Here is a 19,921-nt window from a genome sequence, read left to right as displayed (position 1 = left end):
GCTGCAAGATGTTGCTTGATAAGTCAGAGGCAATATCAAGAAACTGAGTGAGAATTTATTAAAATTAGAGGATGTCAACTGACTGATACCAAAATCAATAAAATTGCAGCTGTTTTAGCAACCACAGCAGGTGTTCTGCAGTTCAATAATACTCGTGTTTACACACACTTTGATCTTTGGAGTTGTTGGCACTAGAGGTTATAGAAGACGACTCCAAATACACTTTGTATTCTCAATTTTGTACCTCGTGAGCACTGCTTGTGCCGCTCACATATCAACCATAGCTTCCATATTAACTGTTTAGTGATGTTTTAGGCACAGCCTGTAGTACTGAATAACATAAATGCAAGAGTCATGGCCTTTCAATCTCTACATGAAATAGATTCTATATTACTGAGCTAGCTTTCCAGTGAAATTGTAAAATATAAACAGCTGACTAACACTCAATAATATATTTCTACATTGTGTTCTCATGTGGTCTATTGGGGTATTTCAACTGGCATAAATATTACCTGTAACCTAATGGAAGGTTATCATATTTTACGACTAAGAGAAAGCCTCAACTTCCTAGTATTTCATGTGATCCATATAAATAATCAGAAACTCCATGTTGGCCCTTAATACGCTGTTCTATGAGCTGTCACTTTGTAGCACAAGATGTTTTAATGTACATGTATATGTACATTAAAACATTTAATGTAAATACATGTAAAACACATATTTAGTTTTAGTATATGAGTAATTCAAAGCACTACACATTTATTAGCTCTACCTTTTATTAGCTACACTATACATTTTATATTTCAACTGAATGAGCAATAAAACTATCAATAGAAATACTCGTACACTCTATGAATATTCAAATTCCTTCTATGCTTTTAATATCTCTGTTCTTTTTGTAACCAACTCATGCTTTTTACAGATTTTCTACCAATTTTTATAATCTTTAGATTTTTTTGTCAACTGCCCACTATTATTCTCAATAGATCTTTGTAGATCTCTGTGAGTATTTCTAGGTCTCTAAAAGTAATTTTCTTACCCAACACGGTAATTTTTGTAAATACACAGGTCTCTAGTCATGTGAGAGTCTGGTAGGCGTCATCTCTCTGATAAAAGCAATACCAAGCATTGCGACATATATTTAATCACCAACTCAAACAACACACCCCCTAGCATTTAGCTCTAATGTATATAGTTTATATCAATGATTAGCTAATCAGAGATCTGCTCAACATGCCGGCTGTTGCTATGAAGTAATGGGAAGAACATATTTATGTCTCCATCAGTTATGGAAATACAATTATATGGCCACAAGTGCATTTTCTGCATAGCAAAGCATTCCATATTTTTGCTATTCATTTTAAAACAAGAATATGATGACTGCTGCCAGGAAGCACTGGGAAGAATATAACTATTTATATCTCAAGGATTTATTTTAGTACCTCTTCATTGTCATGTTGTCGCAGGTGCTACATTGAGTCTGTATAATAAATAGCTCAATTTTTATGGTTCATTTTATGAAGAGAATAATATTACTATTTGAGAACCATTGAAACAGTGAAGTAGTATCAGGAGTCATGGTAAGTTGTCATCATGTTAAAAAACTTACACTTCAAATACTTATCAAAAGTCCTGATGACTTACACAATAATATTTACCAGTAAGGCTCTGAGAACATATATTAACATGACTCATAGCTTTTATAACAATACATTCCCTCTCTTTAAGATTTATCTCCTCACACTTATTACTTCTATTGTTAAAGAGTTAATCTTCTTAGTCTGTATAAATTGTCAGCTTCACAATTACAAACCACCTTTTCAAAATACCTTAGCTACCATTTAATTCATTTTTGCGATATCAGTAGTGGATCTTTTTAGCTTTTGACATGTCATGTGATAACTGTGGAGACACCTGTGCATTTTGTCAAAAAGGAACTATGTGTTCATAGTTGGGTATTAAGTTGCCTTTTGAATCATTGATTGAAATATGTTTTATTGATCAATTCTAAATCATTACCATAAAGAATGTTGTTACCAATATTTGCATTTTAGACTGCAAAGGTATCACAACTCCAGCAGCATCAACTGATTCTCTGCATCGCAAGTCAGCCATACATATGGAGCTATTAAACTGAATTTTCTAGCTGACAGAGTGAACTTTGTAACTAAACAGGTGTTTGGTCATGTGAGAGTCTGGCTTACGTCACATTTGTGATAACAATGCTATTTCCAGCGTGTCAAACATTTTATCACATCTTAAACGACCACCTTCTGACCTTTAAGCTCCTTATGTATACAATTTACATGAAAGTTTATCTTATCAGAGTTTCACCGCAAACAAAATGCTGCCTGTTATCATGAAACTCTTGAAACAACTCACATGGTATTTGAGCTCCCACGTATACAAGCCAATTATGTATGTTTACTTTTGACATGAGACACTCGAGTGATACACTTTAACCTTTATACCCTTAAATCTTTATCACTTATTGACATACCCTTTAGTGACAAACTCTGTTTTCAACTCCCACAATAAAGCACTCCAGTTAATTGGGTTGATATTTCAATATGTGAGGGTCAATAAAACATTCCTGGTATGATGACTATGATGTCACTATGATGACTATGATGTCACTATGATGACTTTATTCCTGCCATCATAGTGATTCAGCACCATAGTGTCATATAAAACTATCTTATAGACACCCCAAATATCTAAAATATCTTAAAATTATTTAATGTAGTTCTGAAGATCTCCATAATTAATGTTACTGCTAGTGTTTGCGGCAACTCTACTGAAAGGTGAAATGTCCACCATCTGTGAACTTGTTGGTTTTTCTTGTTGGTCCCAATCTGTTCAAGGAATTATATTCTCTTAACTAACAGTTCCTTCTTCAAAGAGTCAACTTCCATAGAATGTGTATATAAACCTGTTGGTTATAATAGATCCAGATTACTTGCTGTAAACGAGAGCTTATACTACTGCAAAGTTTTTCGAGTCATTTTAACAACATGTTTATTGATGTCAATAGCCTTCACAGCAAAAATAAATCTTCTTTATATAATAATTAATTTAACAAAGTCATACGATTGCTATAACTTTAATTTCTTAAATTATATGTTATGTATTTTATATTGGAAAGTATGAGATCAGAATTGTCTCCTCTCAGCAGTTGCATCTATTGTTGAAAAATTATATGTTGATGGCAGATATGAATAGTTAGGCTATCTGTTATATAGAGGTGGAACGAGACAGGTTTTTTAAGCTCGAGACGAGACTCGAGACACTGTCTTGTAAAAATTCGAGACTCGAGACACGAGACAGTAGAATAATGAGCATTTGGTGATGATTTCACTACACAAGTACTAGCTACTTGGTATATATAACATTAATAAAACTATTATTAGATTGAATTTTCACCTGGTGTAAACGATTTAAATACAACATTTTAAAAGTGATATGCATGTAGTTTTTGTAAACAAAAGTGTCACAAACAGCTCTAAAATACCGAAGTTATATATTCTAAGAATTTTGAGCTTGATTGATCATAATTATTATAAACATATTGCTTTGTACATGTATATTTTTACCATCTATTGAATAGTTCTTACTTTTTAATGTAATGTGTAATGAAACCGATAGCCGTCGCTCTACAAAGAAATACCGCAACTAAAAGAACACACGATAACACTTTCATTCTTATCGTTTCATTAATGTTAAGTTTTGTTTGTGTATTAGCTGTAGTATGTGAATTATATTTAAATTGTACTCATGAAATTATATTAATTACTGTATACATGCACATGTATATTCTTATATTGAGCTAACAAAACGTCATTGTTAACCGAACACGGACTATGGTCGACACGGCCTTTCGTTCGTTTCTCTGTGTCCGGGCAAGTTTTACCCGCGATTGGTAGTATATACGTAAAAGAGGCCCGAATTTTATGAAGGGCAGTTGGTGTTTAGACACGATACGATAAAATACAGACATTTTACCCGCAAAAGTCTAATTTATTAAATTGGATTATTCGAAGAGTAATTAGATACGACCCGGTATCTGTTTTAAGGACACAGAACCGAACTAAAAAATAACAGGGCCGTTGTCCGGACTACATGATTAGACTCAGTGGCCAACATAATCAGTAGCAACAGGTAGTAACGGACTGGGTATAACTTTAAAGGCAGTTGCCCGCAATCCATTACAATATATGGAGTTGTTGCTACCGCAAGAAACCATGTTTGAACAACCGTGCGCAGGCGCTCTAGTTCTATTTCCTGTCTCGAGTTTGGCAATAGTTAAGTCGAGACGAGACCGATACGAGACAGGTCGATACTCGAGACGTCTCGTGTCTCGTTCCACCTCTACTGTTATAGATCATGCATGACTCATTAAATATCTGTGATAGATCAGCCATGAATACTAAGGATATCTATTATAGATCAAACAAATACTAAAGCTACCTACCATAAGTCAGACATAGAAACTTGGCTGTGTCATAGATACGACATGCATACTAAGGCTATCTGTCATCGATCAGACATGGATACTAAGGCTATCCGTCATCAGCCTTAGTGTTGGCATACAGTATCACTTCTCCTGGCCACAGCAGACAAGTGTGCTATTTGTTGGTGCAATTTGGACACTTTCTATTTTTTTAAAAGGTACTTTTTGTAATACGTTTACATAAGAGCCCAGCGTGTGGCTTGACAAGAGATCCTTTAGTACGACTTGCTTCCCAATAATGCCCACTATCTTTGGAGATGAATTTTACTGCAACTTAGATGGTCTACGACTCTACATTAACATTATACAATCATGGCTGTTTCTGTTAGCCATTTTTAGAGCCTTTTTAGGCCAGCTGCAGCAGTGAGATAAGCTCTAAAGCATTGAAGTGTCGCAATGAGTAGGGAATATCATCTGTTAATCTATGGTGGTCTAAGAAAGTTGGAATTTTGCCAAGCTATGCAGGTGGCATTATATAGCATGAGTGCAGTTCAATGATGGACAGATGTGTTCATAAAAATCACTGCTAGATGAGTAGAGAGGAGAAAATGTATCAAGTATGAATATGAAATTGTATTTAATTATAAATCTTAAACAAGAACTACAAGTGATTTAAATTGAACAAAGAAAAAGGTATCAGCCCAGAGGCTCATGAAGCTGGTCCCCTGTCTCGTCTGTATCAGTAGGAGTACGCAGATAAATATCAAGTCTGTTAAGTCTCTCCATCATGACAGCCATATCTAAAGGAACAAGTATTTATTAGTATCTATTGTAAGCAACAATATCATTCATCTCTATTTATAAAGATTGCACCATCTCACAACCACCTTGTGTAAACCATCCTTCAGACTAAGGGTAGGTTTAAAGTAGATGGTTTGGAGTTGTAAAAACTGCAGTCTAATCTGTTAAGTATAGCAATACAATTTAGACAGGATTCATATGACCATAAAAACAGATTTGAGCAATTTGCTCCCTTTAAGCATTAACCAATAGAATTAACTGCTGACCAGCCAATAGCAGTGATGAAACAAAACTCATCATATCCATTCCTTATAAGTTAATAACTAGCAAGACAAAGTACACATAAAGGTAAATGAATACGTGTTGTTACTGTTGAACAGTAAATAAGTTGGTATTAAAATTCAAACACTAGTTAAACTGTGAGTAAAAACTTTACCTGCTGTCATCTGATTGTTTGCTTCTTGCAAGGCTACGACCTGCTGCTGAGACTCCTCCCTCTGATTGGCCAATGCTACAACAAAAATAGAATCATGGCTCATATACTGATGTACGCATGAAGGTAAATGAATACCTGATGTTACTGATGAACAGTAAATATGTGAATATTAAAATTCAAACACAGTTGAACTGTGTGTAAAAACTTTACCTGCTGTCATCTGATTGTTTGCTTCTTGAAAGGCTACAATCTGCTGCTGAGACTCCTCCCTCTGATTGGCCAATGCTACAACAACAATAGAATCATGGTTTGTATAATGCTAATACAATATGAAATACTGAAGTTGAAAAATTGAAATTAAAGTTGTTTTTGTCTCACAAAAGACCCTTACAAACAACAACTGAAAGTTACAACTGTTTCATGTTCTGTTAGCTAAAATAAAGTTATAACCATCTAATTTTACAGAGTAAATAAGTAACAATGGTTGCCAGAAGTGACAAACCAACTAGTACTACTACTAACATAATAATAAAGTTGTGTTTACCTGCTGCGTGTTGCTCAGCTTCATCCTGTAGACGACCAATCCTCCTCTCAGCCTGAGCCAAGGCTACAACATAGTGAGTAAATTTATTGACTGAGAACCTACTGTTATAAAATTATTACTAGCTGTTAATGCTTTTGATTGTAGTGTACATTATAGTTCCTCAGGTAATAAATATCACTTCTGCACAGAAATGGCCTAAAGATATCATTTACCTGTCGCTCTTTGATTATCTGCATCCTGAAGAGCAGCAAACTTCCAAAAAGTGGCCGTGACGGGAACTACAACAAAGTAAAATTAAAAAATACTTAAATCTAATCACCAAACATATATCTTATAAATAGGAAATCCTCCACCTCAGTCCATGTTGGAACCAAATTGAAAAACAAAAACATTAATGCAATAAAAAAGTAACACATAGTGATAGTAATGGTATGTCTGGGAAAAAGAATTGCTGTCATCAGGAGTCAAACTTTTGACTTTCAGCTATGTAGGCTGACAGTATCACCTACACTAAGTGACTGCCTTTCAACACTCAGGAGTAATTAGCCAGAAAGTCACACTTGACTGCATTGGACTGTTGGAGTACTAATACTATTAATCAGAGCTATTGGATAATTTCTCAAAACATAGCCTTAGAATATGCTAATAGTTAAAAACAGCTTCAGAATCCACAGCTAAGAGTTGATGGTAGGAATTACTAGTGAATGAGAATCAACTAGTGTTGCTACTGGCTGCAAATATTCTAAAATCTACTACTGCATGTTGTACTTATCTTCTTTAAGGCTACAACCAGGTGTGCAGACTCCGTGAGTATTAATAGACTGAGAACCTGCATTTAAACTGTTAAAAAAACTTGAGTAAAACTATACCATATTTTATGCTTACTCAAACATTGTGATTCTATCTTTAGCAAGAGCAAGAGCTGCTCCAAAGGAAAATCTTTACTATAATAAGAGCCGTGTCCGTCTGTCAGAATTACTACTACTACAATTCTAATAAATAGCTCATGTTTTTATTCAAAACTGTAGTGAGTAATAATAACATTCATGGGTCAGGAAAGTTCAGCTAAGTGCTGACTAATAGCTGCCACAAGGTGTTGAGCTGCTAACATCACTTTAATCCTATCAGTTTTAAATAAGGAATTAAAATACTCAGACTATAATTATCCAAGAGAGAGCAGAGGTGATGAGTGATTAGCAAGGGCTGAGTGTTGGCTGAAGAGGAGAGGCTGAACTGACAGCATTTAATACAGAGACAGAGCTGAACTGCTTCTACAGCCCACTGCAGTCTCTATGCAAGGAGAATGTAGATGGAATTTCCCAGGGTATGTTTATAAAGATACCCTGGGGACAAGCAGAGAGTTATGCAATAGAGTAGTACGAGTGAGTAGCTGGTATCACACTGTATAATAATCCTACCTGCTAATACTGGCCGCTTCCAGCTCTTAAGCAGCTCTACTGTCTCTTTCTTTCTCTCAGACTCTGCCTCCTTCAGAGGAGTTCTACTGTTATCATTCTTTATACTGAGGAGTGCAGAGACTTTATCAGGAGGGATGGAGGTCAGCATAGTCTGTAGAGCTGCTGTGTGTCCCCAGTAGGCTGCACAGTGCAGTGCTGTGTCTCGGGTGACAGTCTGTATGTTGAGCAGGGAGACTCGTTGCTCTACTGACAGGCTGATCAGTAGAGACTCTACTATCACTGTATATCCTCCATATGCAGCCTCTGTTAGAGCTGTCCTACCCCTTCCATCCTTCTCAGCTATCAGCTTATACTTCTTACCAGAGGATACTGTATGAAGTAACCTCTCTACTAACTTCCTATCTCCCTTCCATACAGCCCAGTGTAGAGCTGTATCTCCACCCACATCCTTCTCCAACAGCAACTCATCTGCTATTCCTCTCAATGGAGTGAGTAACAGATGAGCTATTTCAGGGTGGTTTCGGGAGATAGCCAATAGCAGAGCTGTATACGACTCACTGTCTCTGATAGTTGTTACAAGCTGAAGTAGCTGATCAGGAAGGGTGGTTGTTAGAGCAGCCCTAAGAGAGGTAATGTCAGGAGCTCCACTAGCTCTAATATATTCCCTAATCCATTGCTCCATTGTATCCTGTAAAATACTCCACACAGTAAAATATGATAGAGAATAATGAAGACAAATTGTGACTCAACTGCTGACTCTGGGTAAGCTGATGACTTATAAAGCTGCCAACCATAACAGAGTTGCTGCAGGTGAACCCTGGATATTCACAGAGTATAAAAAGGATACTAGGAATATGATACTCAGAACTGGGAAATCAAGCATCAACATTCCTGCTATTTGCTCTCTCATGTGTTGAACTAATGGAAATAAACTCAGTAAAATTTTAACAATGACAAAGCAGGAGACAGCAATAAGATTCATATTCTCCTACTTTAAACACTAATTTCCTATAAAACTGGCGACTAAATACAATCAGTGACCTGCAGCTGATTCTGACCAGAATAAAAACAAGAGAAGCAGCTAAAAACTCCAGTTTCAGAGCTCCTCATTCTATTCATAAGAGGCATATGACATATTTACAGTAGGAAATGTTTGCAGGTACAAAAATGACTGAGGAATGAAACCAGAGACTCCTGACCTTAACTTAACCTCACTAGAGAATAGACTCTATGAGTCTCCTCAGGGTAGAGAGTGATATTCTCAGGAGGTCAGAGTTATATTATAATCACACTGACTCAGTGTCTCTTCTCATCTACTCTATTATTCCCAGTAAGTATAATATCAACAGATGCTAATATAATAGAAAAGTTATACTTACCTGTGGGTGCTCTGTAGGTGATATGCTTGCTGGCTGCTCCGTGTGTTTTATAGCTTGAAAATGTCTCCGCCCCTTATTCAACAATCTGTCTCTTGATTGGCTGAAGCAAATATAACTTGTCCAATTACAGAATAGTTCGCAGGCCAGAAATGACAATGAACAGTTAACCATTGTAATAATATTGAATAATGTACACAGGAAACAATATTTAATTTATTAATTTATTAATATTTATTTGCGAGTCTATTATATGAAAAAAACATTTGATGAATATTTGAAGCAAACCCAGGACTAATGCTAGTTATATGTGTGAGCCTATCGTCACTAGTGTTTTGCTGCATTAGATTACTGCTGGGTCTCACTGCCAATATGGGAACCAAGATTTACATGCTGGTGTCTAAGAACACAGGAATATTATATCCCTACTTCAGTAGTTCAAACATCCACAATGTTCAATATAGTTTGAGCTAGTGACTAGTTGAAATGTTTATATTACTATCAACTATATTATTATATCAGCTTCACAACTCATAAAACAGCATAATGTTCTCCATTTTCCAACATTCCAGAAGTTTGAATATGCCTAAGCTACAAGTAAATGTTTTACATGCGATCTCTATTTTTCATTCTAACTGCACAAGCGAAATCCTGGACTAGAAAGATTTGAACTGTCTTCCATCTTTATCATGAGCTCAAAAAAGTTTTTATAGTAATATCATTGTTGTTAAATATAATTTTTGAACAATAACTTTGAAGTTATTGCGGTCATATAGCTTCCTGTCATATTTTAAAAGTCATAGTGTTCAGTGAGTTTAAAAAGAGCATGATAGAGTACAAAGGTATTCAGAAAAAAACACTACTATGCTGAACCCTGTACAGATGTCAGTAAAAATGAAGCAATTACATCGGTATTTATGAATTGTTCATATGAAATGTTGTACATAGATTCTCACCATAACAAAAGTAGATCTCCAGCTCTCTGCATCCAACTCAAGCTCTCTCCGCTCTCCTCTAGTGTGAATGTAAACTGACAGTTGTAAAGCTATTACCACACACAAGCAGACCACCCAGGTATAACAAGCCACTGTACTTGAAGGCTACAGGAAGTAACAATGAGTACACAACTCCAATGTGATCTACTGGGAGTAGCTCATTTATCTACAAATATTGAATGGTTGCACTGCTTGTAAGACAAAGATAAATCACTTAATGGATAACAATTCCTCTTTCAGTTTCAACATATGCTAGACCGGGCTTGTGAAATATGGCCTGTGAGCAGGACCTGCCCTGTTTGATGATTCAATCTGGCTTGACAACAATTTCTGAGTATGTCAAAAAAGAAGTGAGTCACTTACCAATGCTCTGAACTGCTAATGTAACTATATAGGTATCCAAGCAACAATTTACTCCAACTGTAATGCATTTCACATACAAACATCAGCGAGTACTTATCAATGTGCAGTGCAATTTGTATAATGAACACAAGCCTGTTGTTAAGACAAGTTAACATAAATCTAAACATGGAAAAACTATATTAAATCTTGTGTACAAGTCTAATTATAGAGAAGTTAGGCTGTACGAAATCTTAAAAAATGTTGTGTTTTTTTAAAAATAAGATTTAACAACTGCACAGTACACGAGCCTTATAAATTCATCTAATGGTTTCAAGCTGACAAATTTTATTTAAGCAAGAAAGAGATTTTCAGATCACGATTGAAGGTCATTTAGGATAGTTTTTAAGCAGTAGCAAAAGTCAAGGATAACTGCGAATCACCGTTACTACGGTTACAATATATATGGCAAAGGAAAAAATATACTCGATGTACTACCTGTATTATTTCTTTAATGTGAAGGTTTAGGACCGTCCAACTCAAGCCATTTCCACTCTCCGCTGGTGATGAGTGTAAACTGATTGCTATAAAGCTATTAGCACACAAAAAGGACCACCCAATTGTTAAAAGCTGCTTTATTTGAAGGCATGAAGCGGTACCAATGAAAGCACAACTCCGATGTGATCTGCTCAGATCAGCTCACTTATCTACAAATACAGAATGGTTTGACTGCTTGTAGGACAAAGTTGAGTCCCTGAATGGATAGCAGTTTCTCTTTCAGTTACAGCATATGCTAGACCAGGCATGTGAAACATGGCCCGAGGGCAGGACTATGAGTATGTAAAAAAGGAAGTTAGTCTCCAGGTATTTCCATCAAAATTTGTGATTTTTGAAGATAAATAAATTCTAAATGCTCCTTGCATCTGCTTAAGTACATGAAATCTGTAAAAGCGCTCGTGTCCAGCATTCATGCCCAGTCTGATGCAATGCCACTAGTTAGCCACTATAAAGGTTGCATATAAAACTATAGATACAGCTATAGTTTGATAGTATGCAACTGTAAAGTTTTATAGTTGCATACTATAAAACTTTAGATATTCTGATCCACTATGAAAGTCGCATACGAACACAAAACAATGCATCATTTTTGGACTCTTGGTATACCATTCGGTAAGAAGCAAATTATATCACACATTTTAGATTTTGTGTAATAGATTTAGGTGTTCATTTTACACTACCACCAGTAATCACCGTACTAGCTTCATGATCACGCGTCACCTTCGTTAGATGCATTCTCTATGTGGCAGACAAATAAATGCATGAGCACTTTGCTTTTACCAGTTCGGTGAAGAAAAAAATCTTCAATTCTACTAGTTCACTGAATCAGTTTGAACCGGTTTGAACCGGTCTCCTGATCTTACTGAGACCTACTGATTTTTGTCAACAGGTGGTCTTGATAATCAACAATAAAAAAACCAAGTAGTGATCAAGATTAACAAATAAACACATGAATGACATTGTTAAATGTTCTGCTACTCAGGATATCACACCTAATAGTAATGTACTCGTGAATGTAATAAGATGCCATGTTAAAGAAACAGGCAGTAGCAGATAGACTACAGGATAGACTACAGTTAATTGTTTTGCTATTTAACCCTTTCGTGGGCAGTGTGACGTTTTTGTCGCTTTGCGATACGGCTGCTAATGGGCAGTGCGACGTTTTTGTCGTTTCGGTAACGTATTTTATTATTGCCGTTTCTGGTTAGCTAAATCTCGTTTTTTGTTTTTTTTTTTTACCAATAGCAAGCTACGATATAGTAATTTCAGTTAGCCTCAAAAATTGACTTAAAGGTGGAAAAAAACGATCGTTTTTAGCAGTGATGAATAAATAAACTTTCGAAAAAAATTAGAAAATTGTTCTAAATAATTTATCAACTTTTATTTTTCTTGCTTCGGTTTTAGCTTTTATTTACCGAATTTTTTGAGAGTTTGACTTTAGTTTACCGTCATGGCGACTTCTAAAAGAACCTCCCGAGATTATTCTCATAAAGCAAGTACTAGTACCGATGATATGATAGAATTCGGTATTATTCAGTTATCCATAACTTAAATTGTACGATGTTTAAATTCTCTTCATATCACAATATTCAACAGCTCGCTGAGCATGCGAGAGAGAGATAGCCGTTGGCTGTTATTATTATTACATAATATTATTAAGCAGAGCTTAATAATATTACGGCGTGAACCCTATAGCTATTACATTGTGGGACGCATGATTCAATAGAAATATGACTTTAATTACGAAAATATGTTAGAACAGTAATTTACCTTTTTATTAGTGATCGTCCACTGTAGACTGGTCACTCCTTCTTGGACGTACACAGCCTGCCGTGACAAGGCACGGATTTGGATAGTAATGTATAGGGCGATCACCGTCTCGTGGAAGTGGTCTTCACCGGTCGAGAGTTCATCCCAAAAAGAAGGAAGGATAGTTCTAAATCTCCCGGTTAGACGTTGCATCTGAAGACCAACGAGTGCAAGAATTGTGACGGGGGGAGGTTATCAGTACTGCCCCTATTAAGAGAAATAACTCACGCTATACCAATGTGACGTAGGCCAGCTACGCAACATTATTGGTCGTAGTAATCGTGCCTAATACACTATAGCGAATGCCAACGTGGACTACAAGATGGCGGATCCAAACCATAATGCAATTTCCTACGCAGTTCCGACTTAGATAATGTAAAGGTCGAATTTCCCAGCAATGAGGAGACAACTCCTTTTCGGCAAGCAGAAACTGACAAAACGAGATATAACACCGAAATTATTAAAAGATTCAGAGATGACAGTGACTTTTTAGATTTAGTAGCAAGAGATGACAGTGAATCAGGTTTGAATTGTGATTGTAATGACTTTACATCTAGAAGTGAGTGATGAAAAGGCTGGTAGCAGTAATGATGAGGATGTGAGTAGGAGTGATGCCAGTGCCTGGAAGAATATAACCAACATAAACAGAGATAAATCTCCTACAATTCAGCAGTTTATAGCAGTGACCGGCCCAGTATTTACTCCAGTAGATGCTCAACCAGTAGAGTATTTTGAAAAGTTTTTTGAGCCTGCCAATCAAAGAAGTACATTTTTGTGGGAGCTCTTTGTTTCTCGAATAAGTCCATGGTGCAAAGACCGTGATGTGGGCCTTTGTAAAAGAGAATGCTTTCGAAAATATCATTCGTAAATAGACAATTATTATGAAAAGCATATATTTTATGTTATACATTTTTATTTATTTATAATATATATATGCCTATGGACATATACATGTATACATATGCACCTTTAAACATAGAGATATGCACATAATAACACACAGAAAAGTGTATGAACCTTTTGGAAAAAATTGATTTTTCGGAAAATTAATTCGCCCATGGGAGTCTGATTTAGTTTTGAAAATTCGCCCACGAAAGGGTTAAGATATCACACCTAATAGTGATGCACTAGTGAAGGTAATAAGATGATAAGTTTAAGGAGCAGGTAGACCACAAGAATTTAGCGATAGAGAATAAAAGGGGTGATGACATAAAATTTGTTCTGTGTTGCGATGCCATGAAATAAGAATGTTATGGTTTCATATAAAAACAGTTGATATTTAGTGTATATCCTTAACTTCAGCAAAATATTTTGTATTTTATATTTATTTCAAAGCAGTATGTCAGTGACAGTTACACTATTTTTACAGCTCCTGTCTGTATTGCCTCCTCCTGCCTTGTCTTAGTGTTAAATAGGTAGGTGTAAAAATGAAGATGTAATTCAGTTGTATGCCAGAGCTTTGTCCATTGTAAATTAGATAGCCTAAAGTACACAAACAGATTTTAACTCAAATTGCAATGCTGTTTTCACTACTTGATGCTCGGACTAATGTTAGTTTGAAAGGAACAAAGCTATTCCATATAGATTTAATAGGTCCTTATTGTGGTACTTTTACATCCAGTTGATTGAACAAACATCTTTGACATTTATATACAAAGTTTGCTCATTTTTTTTAAGAAACAAAGTGTATTCTGAAAAATAAAACTAATAACAAATATTTTATACGTCTGCCTACAATAAAGCATAACAACAAAACATTTTTGCTATAAAAACACATTATTACTTTAATTGTCGTCTATTCGTATTCAGGGGTCAATGTTAAAATAAACAAGAACTTTCCACAAAAAACCCAACTCATGACATTCAGACTGATGGACCGACGCTGTAACACCTGTACCGATCGCCTTTGTATTTATGAATAATTGCACAGCTATCCTACTCTCTGTGTTGGTGACACATGTGACGGTCTACCACGATGAACTAAAATGTGAAGTAAGTTGTATATATAATAGATATAATACTATAAACTCATCATTTTTTATTTCACAAATGCAGCGAGTTTGATTAACATTCAAATCGAAATTGTGAACCCGCTTGATTTGACGCTTTTAGTTATATGGAATTTTTACATAATACGAAGCAAAAATTTTACATAAATTATTTACGTTATCTGGAATTAAGGTTATAAGAGGTATAAGTTATAGGAGCGTCTACTGTATTGAATTTGAACCGTATAAACAATAGTGTCTACACTAGTTCTTGCTGTGATTATAACTGAATACCAAAGAATAGTTGTACTTACCACAGTAAATTCTCTCAACCATCATATCTCAGAGCTAGTAGTCAAATAGAGAATATTACTAAAGTGATGGTTAATCACAGCCAAAATGGTTACCTGGTAGACTTCTGACATGTGGGAGCAGGTGACCTCAATTATGTCTATCAACAATATAATAGCAGTGAGAAAGATACCAGTTATGGTGGTTATAATGGAACTGGTGTAACAACCAACAACCATAGGCATATACTGTCATACCTCAACATACAAGCTTACTGGGTTCCAGGAGAAAGTGAGAATGTCAATTCTTTTTTGTGTCAAATCAAATTTTCCTATGGAAAAATACTCTATACAAATTAATTCATTCCAACCCTCGGAAAAGGACCAATACCAAACTAAAACCTAAACATAGCAGAAAAACATGTTTGTAAGTGTTCACAATGACCCTACAGTGACCCAGCCCTATAGTTCACCACCTGTGCTCACCAAATAACAAATAGCTACATAAATATAATTCTAATCCTGTGGTTAAGGAGGTGTGACAACTCCAAAGTAAAGTCTATAAACAACTTTATATTAATAGAAAGTAGTTTCCTACAAGTTTCCAGTCATCAATAACACAGGTCAAGGGCAAACCTTAAGTTGAGCTGTTATAGTCATTTAGCCAGCTATCTACTTGACTAACTCAAATTCAATGGTCAGGGCAACACAATGTTGTTGTGCCATTTGCTGTTGACCAAAAATGTTGAAAGGCTTTATTTAAAAAAGCTTAACATTCATAGCAAAAACATATATTATTACTAATATAATTATGGGTGGGTTGTGATTCCAACTTACTATTCAGCTGAGCATTCCGAAAGAACTTAGGTCTATTGTTTGCTCATGTCCATTGATAAAAGCAACCAGATAAGTTTTGTGTATTCAGAAGAACTTGCTTCAGAAAACAATTGGTAATATTTCTACTTGCTTTCTAAAACGGAGTTGTTGGCATTTCAACAGCGCATCACATAGAAAATCAATCTAGACTTGGATTTAACCAGGGTTGTGACGCAATAGAGCTGTACTCCATCATTGCAGTGCAGTAATTTTGCAGTACATTACAACTTCTAGTGCGCGATAGACAATTACTGCTACTTCAAATTCACTCCTGCAAATTGCTGACTGCAATCTACTTGGATGAAGCATTAACTACAAACCAGCAATTCATGTGTACTGCAACTGCGCATTCTGTATAACTTGAAACTGCATATGTACTGCAACTGCGCATTGGTATGAAGTTGATACGGTGAATCACCTAAAACAGCTGGATTTCTAAGCATCTGTACTGCATCGTATGAAATTGTAAGATGCTGCATTCAACAAGCATATGAACTCATATGCTAACTTCCATATCACTTTAAAATAAAGCTTCAGATATTATCATCATTTGTTGATTGATGAGCCTAAGTTCCTGAACTTGACACGGCTAAAAAACTAGCGCTGGAATGGCTATTGTAGGAGTTTGAACGATACGGAGGCTTTCAATTAAATTAAAACTTTTAAAAAGTTTAAAGTTTAAAAGCGCTTATACAGATTAAAAAGTTCTTTTCCCACCCAAACTCTAGTTTGAGCAACATTTACTTCTTACACTAGTGAATTAGTTGCAGCAGATTCCACTCAATACTTGATTATGTTACAAAATTTTATGAAAATGTGCTGCGCATGAATGTACAAAATAATAGATACTCATACATAAAGTATACTGCAACTGTAATGCATTTTACATATAGACATCAGTGAGTAGGCCTACTTATCAACACGCAGTGTGATTTTATAATGTTAACAATCTCGGTTTTAACACAAAGTGCAAACGTGGAGTTATTAGTTATTAGCTACTGCATATAATCTTGAAAAGTTTAATATCTCTTCTCTTTTAAAAGAGATTTGATGGCTGCACAGCGCATATGCCTTATGAAAGTCATCAGATGCTTTCAAGCAAACAAATTTCAAGCATGCAGAAATTTTTTTTAGATCACAATTGAACATCATTTAGCAAACTTTAGAGCCATAGAAAAGGTCAAGGACTATTATGAATCGATGCTATTATGGTTACAAAGTGTACTATCTATATGATAAATTTAAAAACTGGATTATTTTTCTATGTGACAACTTCAAGTCGTCTAACTCAAACCCTTTCCACTGTTCTTTAGTGACAAATATGCTCTAGGTACATGATAATATATTTTTTTATATGAAATGTTGTATATAGATTCTCACCATAACAAAAGCAGATATCCAGCTCTCTACATCCAACTCAAGCTCTCTCCACTCTCCTCTAGTGAATAATGTAAGCTGACAGTTATAAAGCTATTACCACACAAGCGGACCACCCAGGTATAACAAGCCACTGTACTTGAAGGCTTCAGGAAGTAACAATGAGTACGCAACTCCAATGTGATCTACTGGGAGTAGCTCATTTATTTACAAATACTGAATGGTTTTACTGCTTGTAGGACAAAGGTGACTCACTGAATGAATAACAATTCTTTTTTCAGTTTCAGCATAAGCTAGACCAGGTAAGTGAAACATATGGCTTGTGGGTCATATGGTCCACATACATGTGAAACATATCTATAGACTATCATATGGCCCGTGGACACGACTCTGAGTTTGTCAAAAAACAGTGAGTCATAAGAAAGTGAGAAGAGAGAAAAATTAGCAGTAGGAAAGAAAATAAAATTGTGTAAATTAAAAATATTTGGTTGATATTAGAAGTGTTTGATAAGACAACGCAAGCAGCAAAGATTAGTAGTAAAAAATGTCTATTGCTGGCGTTGTATATTACTGAGAAAAAGTTGTCTTACCTTTTTAAGTGGTGTCACAACTCCCACTATACAAACATTCCTTAGAGGAGAATAACCCGTTCTACATCAGCCTATCACCTGAGAAGAGAAGAATATTATTCATGGTTACTCATAGACAGGAGAGAGAAAGGCTGACATTGGAAGAAGGCAAGACAGAGATACAACAAAGAGAAGAGTATAAGTCACATACCTTTCACTTGAGGGGAAGGAGGTACTGGGATGAACATAGTAGGTATTGTGAGGAGGTAGAAAAGGAAGTTGAAACTTACACTTTGAAGCTGCAGGAGAGGAAGCAGAGGAGTTCAAAGCAGTTGGGATGACTGTAGACTGTGAGTCAGTGATTAGTGTAAAGTGTCTATAGCTTAAGTGATCTAGGGCAGGGTGGAGTGGAGAGATCTTCAATGTGTAGCTTGAGATCTTCCAGATTCCTAACTTCAACATAAAAACTGTGACAGTGGTGCATGACCTGCCCATAAATAAAATATAAGGGGTACCAAAGAATCTAGAAAGTTGATATTATCAGACTAAAAGAGAACAACAATTAACAAGATAAAATGAATAATAATATGAATACAGACAAAACCTGATGAGCTGATGAGACGTGATACTAATTGAATTCCTTTCTAACTGACCTGCTAACAAGTCATATTCAAATGAGCCCTGAATATGACTCTATCAGTGACTCAATTTCATACGGTGAGATTCAACATCTTAATGCATGTGTTGCGCATGAACAGATATTGAGAAAACTCTACTAGATATTTGATAATTATTAAATTACTGTAGTTTATACATTGCTATCAGTATTACTATATATATATTAGTGCTTAGAGAGATTTCTATCGTCGGAATATGGGGTGTCTACCTAAGCCTTTGTATGCATCTGATTATACTTCATACTACTTGATGTTCAGAGCAAGTACAACAATATACCAGAAAAAGTATGAATACACCTTCAAATCTTATGTACCTCATGTTATGGTATTTATAAGCACCTGAAAGTCCAAGAGCCATAGCTCAAGTCTACATGCTATGAGGGCAACAAGAGTAGTGTTACTGGCTTCTGGTGAAAACAAATAAAAAATAGTTTAGGAGCACTGTACAGGTTGAGGGACGGGTCTGTATTTTGAGACTGAAGATGTGTTAGTGGTACTGAGTCTGTTTACTTATTTACCTGATGAGAACTTATTACCATCAGAACAAATATGTAGCCAGAGACAGAATTGCAAGTACTGACTTCTAACAGACATCAGCCTTGTTAGTATATCAGGGTAATAAGATGACCTACTAGTAGTATGTAGAGAGCAGATCTACACAAAATAGGCGGAGCTTAGGGAGCAGGAAGTGACATCACATCAGGATCTGTTTGATTGACAGTTGGGGGGCGGAGCTAGGCGGTGTTGAGTCATGGTGTGAGTCATGGCGATCTGTGTGATTCGTAGTGCGAGTAATGGTGTGAGTTGGTTGGTGACGTCGCGGTGGTGGTGTCGGTGGCCGAGTGGTGAGTCGGGCCGTGAGACGATTCGCGGTTGTATTTGGGATTACCGGATTTCGTTGGCGTCCGGTAGAGGTCGCTCTTCCGTGCCGTTTCGGGGATTGACGGAGAGCTCGGTGGCGACGGGTTGACGGACGGTGGCGGATGGATTTCGAGATCGTCGGAGCTTGTATGTATTTTCTTTTTTCCGATCCCGAATGAGAATGATGTGTCCGCGAACGAATATTCATTTTGATTGTAAACTTCATAAATTCTGAAATTATCCATCGCTGTTATGGTTCCACTACTTTTTTAAAGATAATGTATAAATTGATGAAGTATTATTAGTTAGTGTTGATTGTTACTGGAGCTTCTGAGGAGTCAACTTCCAATAGTATGAATATCGACATTATTTCTGAAAGAACTTCCCAATTGAATATGAAAAAAAGAGAGTATAGAAGACCAACCAAGTCTAGATTGAACAAAACTACGTCATTACGAAGATCATCAAGAAAAAGTTCGGTAGTAAAGCGGTTATTCGAATCCAAGGAAAATTATATGGAAGGAGATGAGAAAATTACGTCACCTATTGCAACAGTT

The 19,921-nt window shown here is 35.9% G+C and overlaps 1 protein-coding gene across 1 annotated transcript in view; it reads right to left on the bottom strand.

The window, feature by feature from the left end:
• LOC137398395 (serine/threonine-protein phosphatase 6 regulatory ankyrin repeat subunit B-like) overlaps positions 1-8,331 on the bottom strand; it is a 627,280-nt gene extending 618,949 nt beyond the window's left edge. The window contains exons 1-4 of the mRNA XM_068084503.1: positions 7,650-8,331; positions 6,444-6,509; positions 6,232-6,294; positions 5,728-5,762 (exon numbers count right to left, since the gene is read on the bottom strand). Coding sequence (XP_067940604.1) covers positions 5,728-5,762; positions 6,232-6,294; positions 6,444-6,509; positions 7,650-8,331 — 846 coding nt within the window. The remainder of the gene's footprint in view (positions 1-5,727; positions 5,763-6,231; positions 6,295-6,443; positions 6,510-7,649) is intronic.
• Positions 8,332-19,921: the final 11,590 nt, after the last annotated feature.

This window comes from Watersipora subatra, chromosome 6, assembly GCF_963576615.1.
Source record: "Watersipora subatra chromosome 6, tzWatSuba1.1, whole genome shotgun sequence".
NCBI classification, from domain to species: Eukaryota; Metazoa; Bryozoa; class Gymnolaemata; order Cheilostomatida; family Watersiporidae; genus Watersipora; species Watersipora subatra.
Note: the sequence above shows the minus strand (reverse complement) of the source record. Positions and strands in the feature narration are given on the sequence as shown.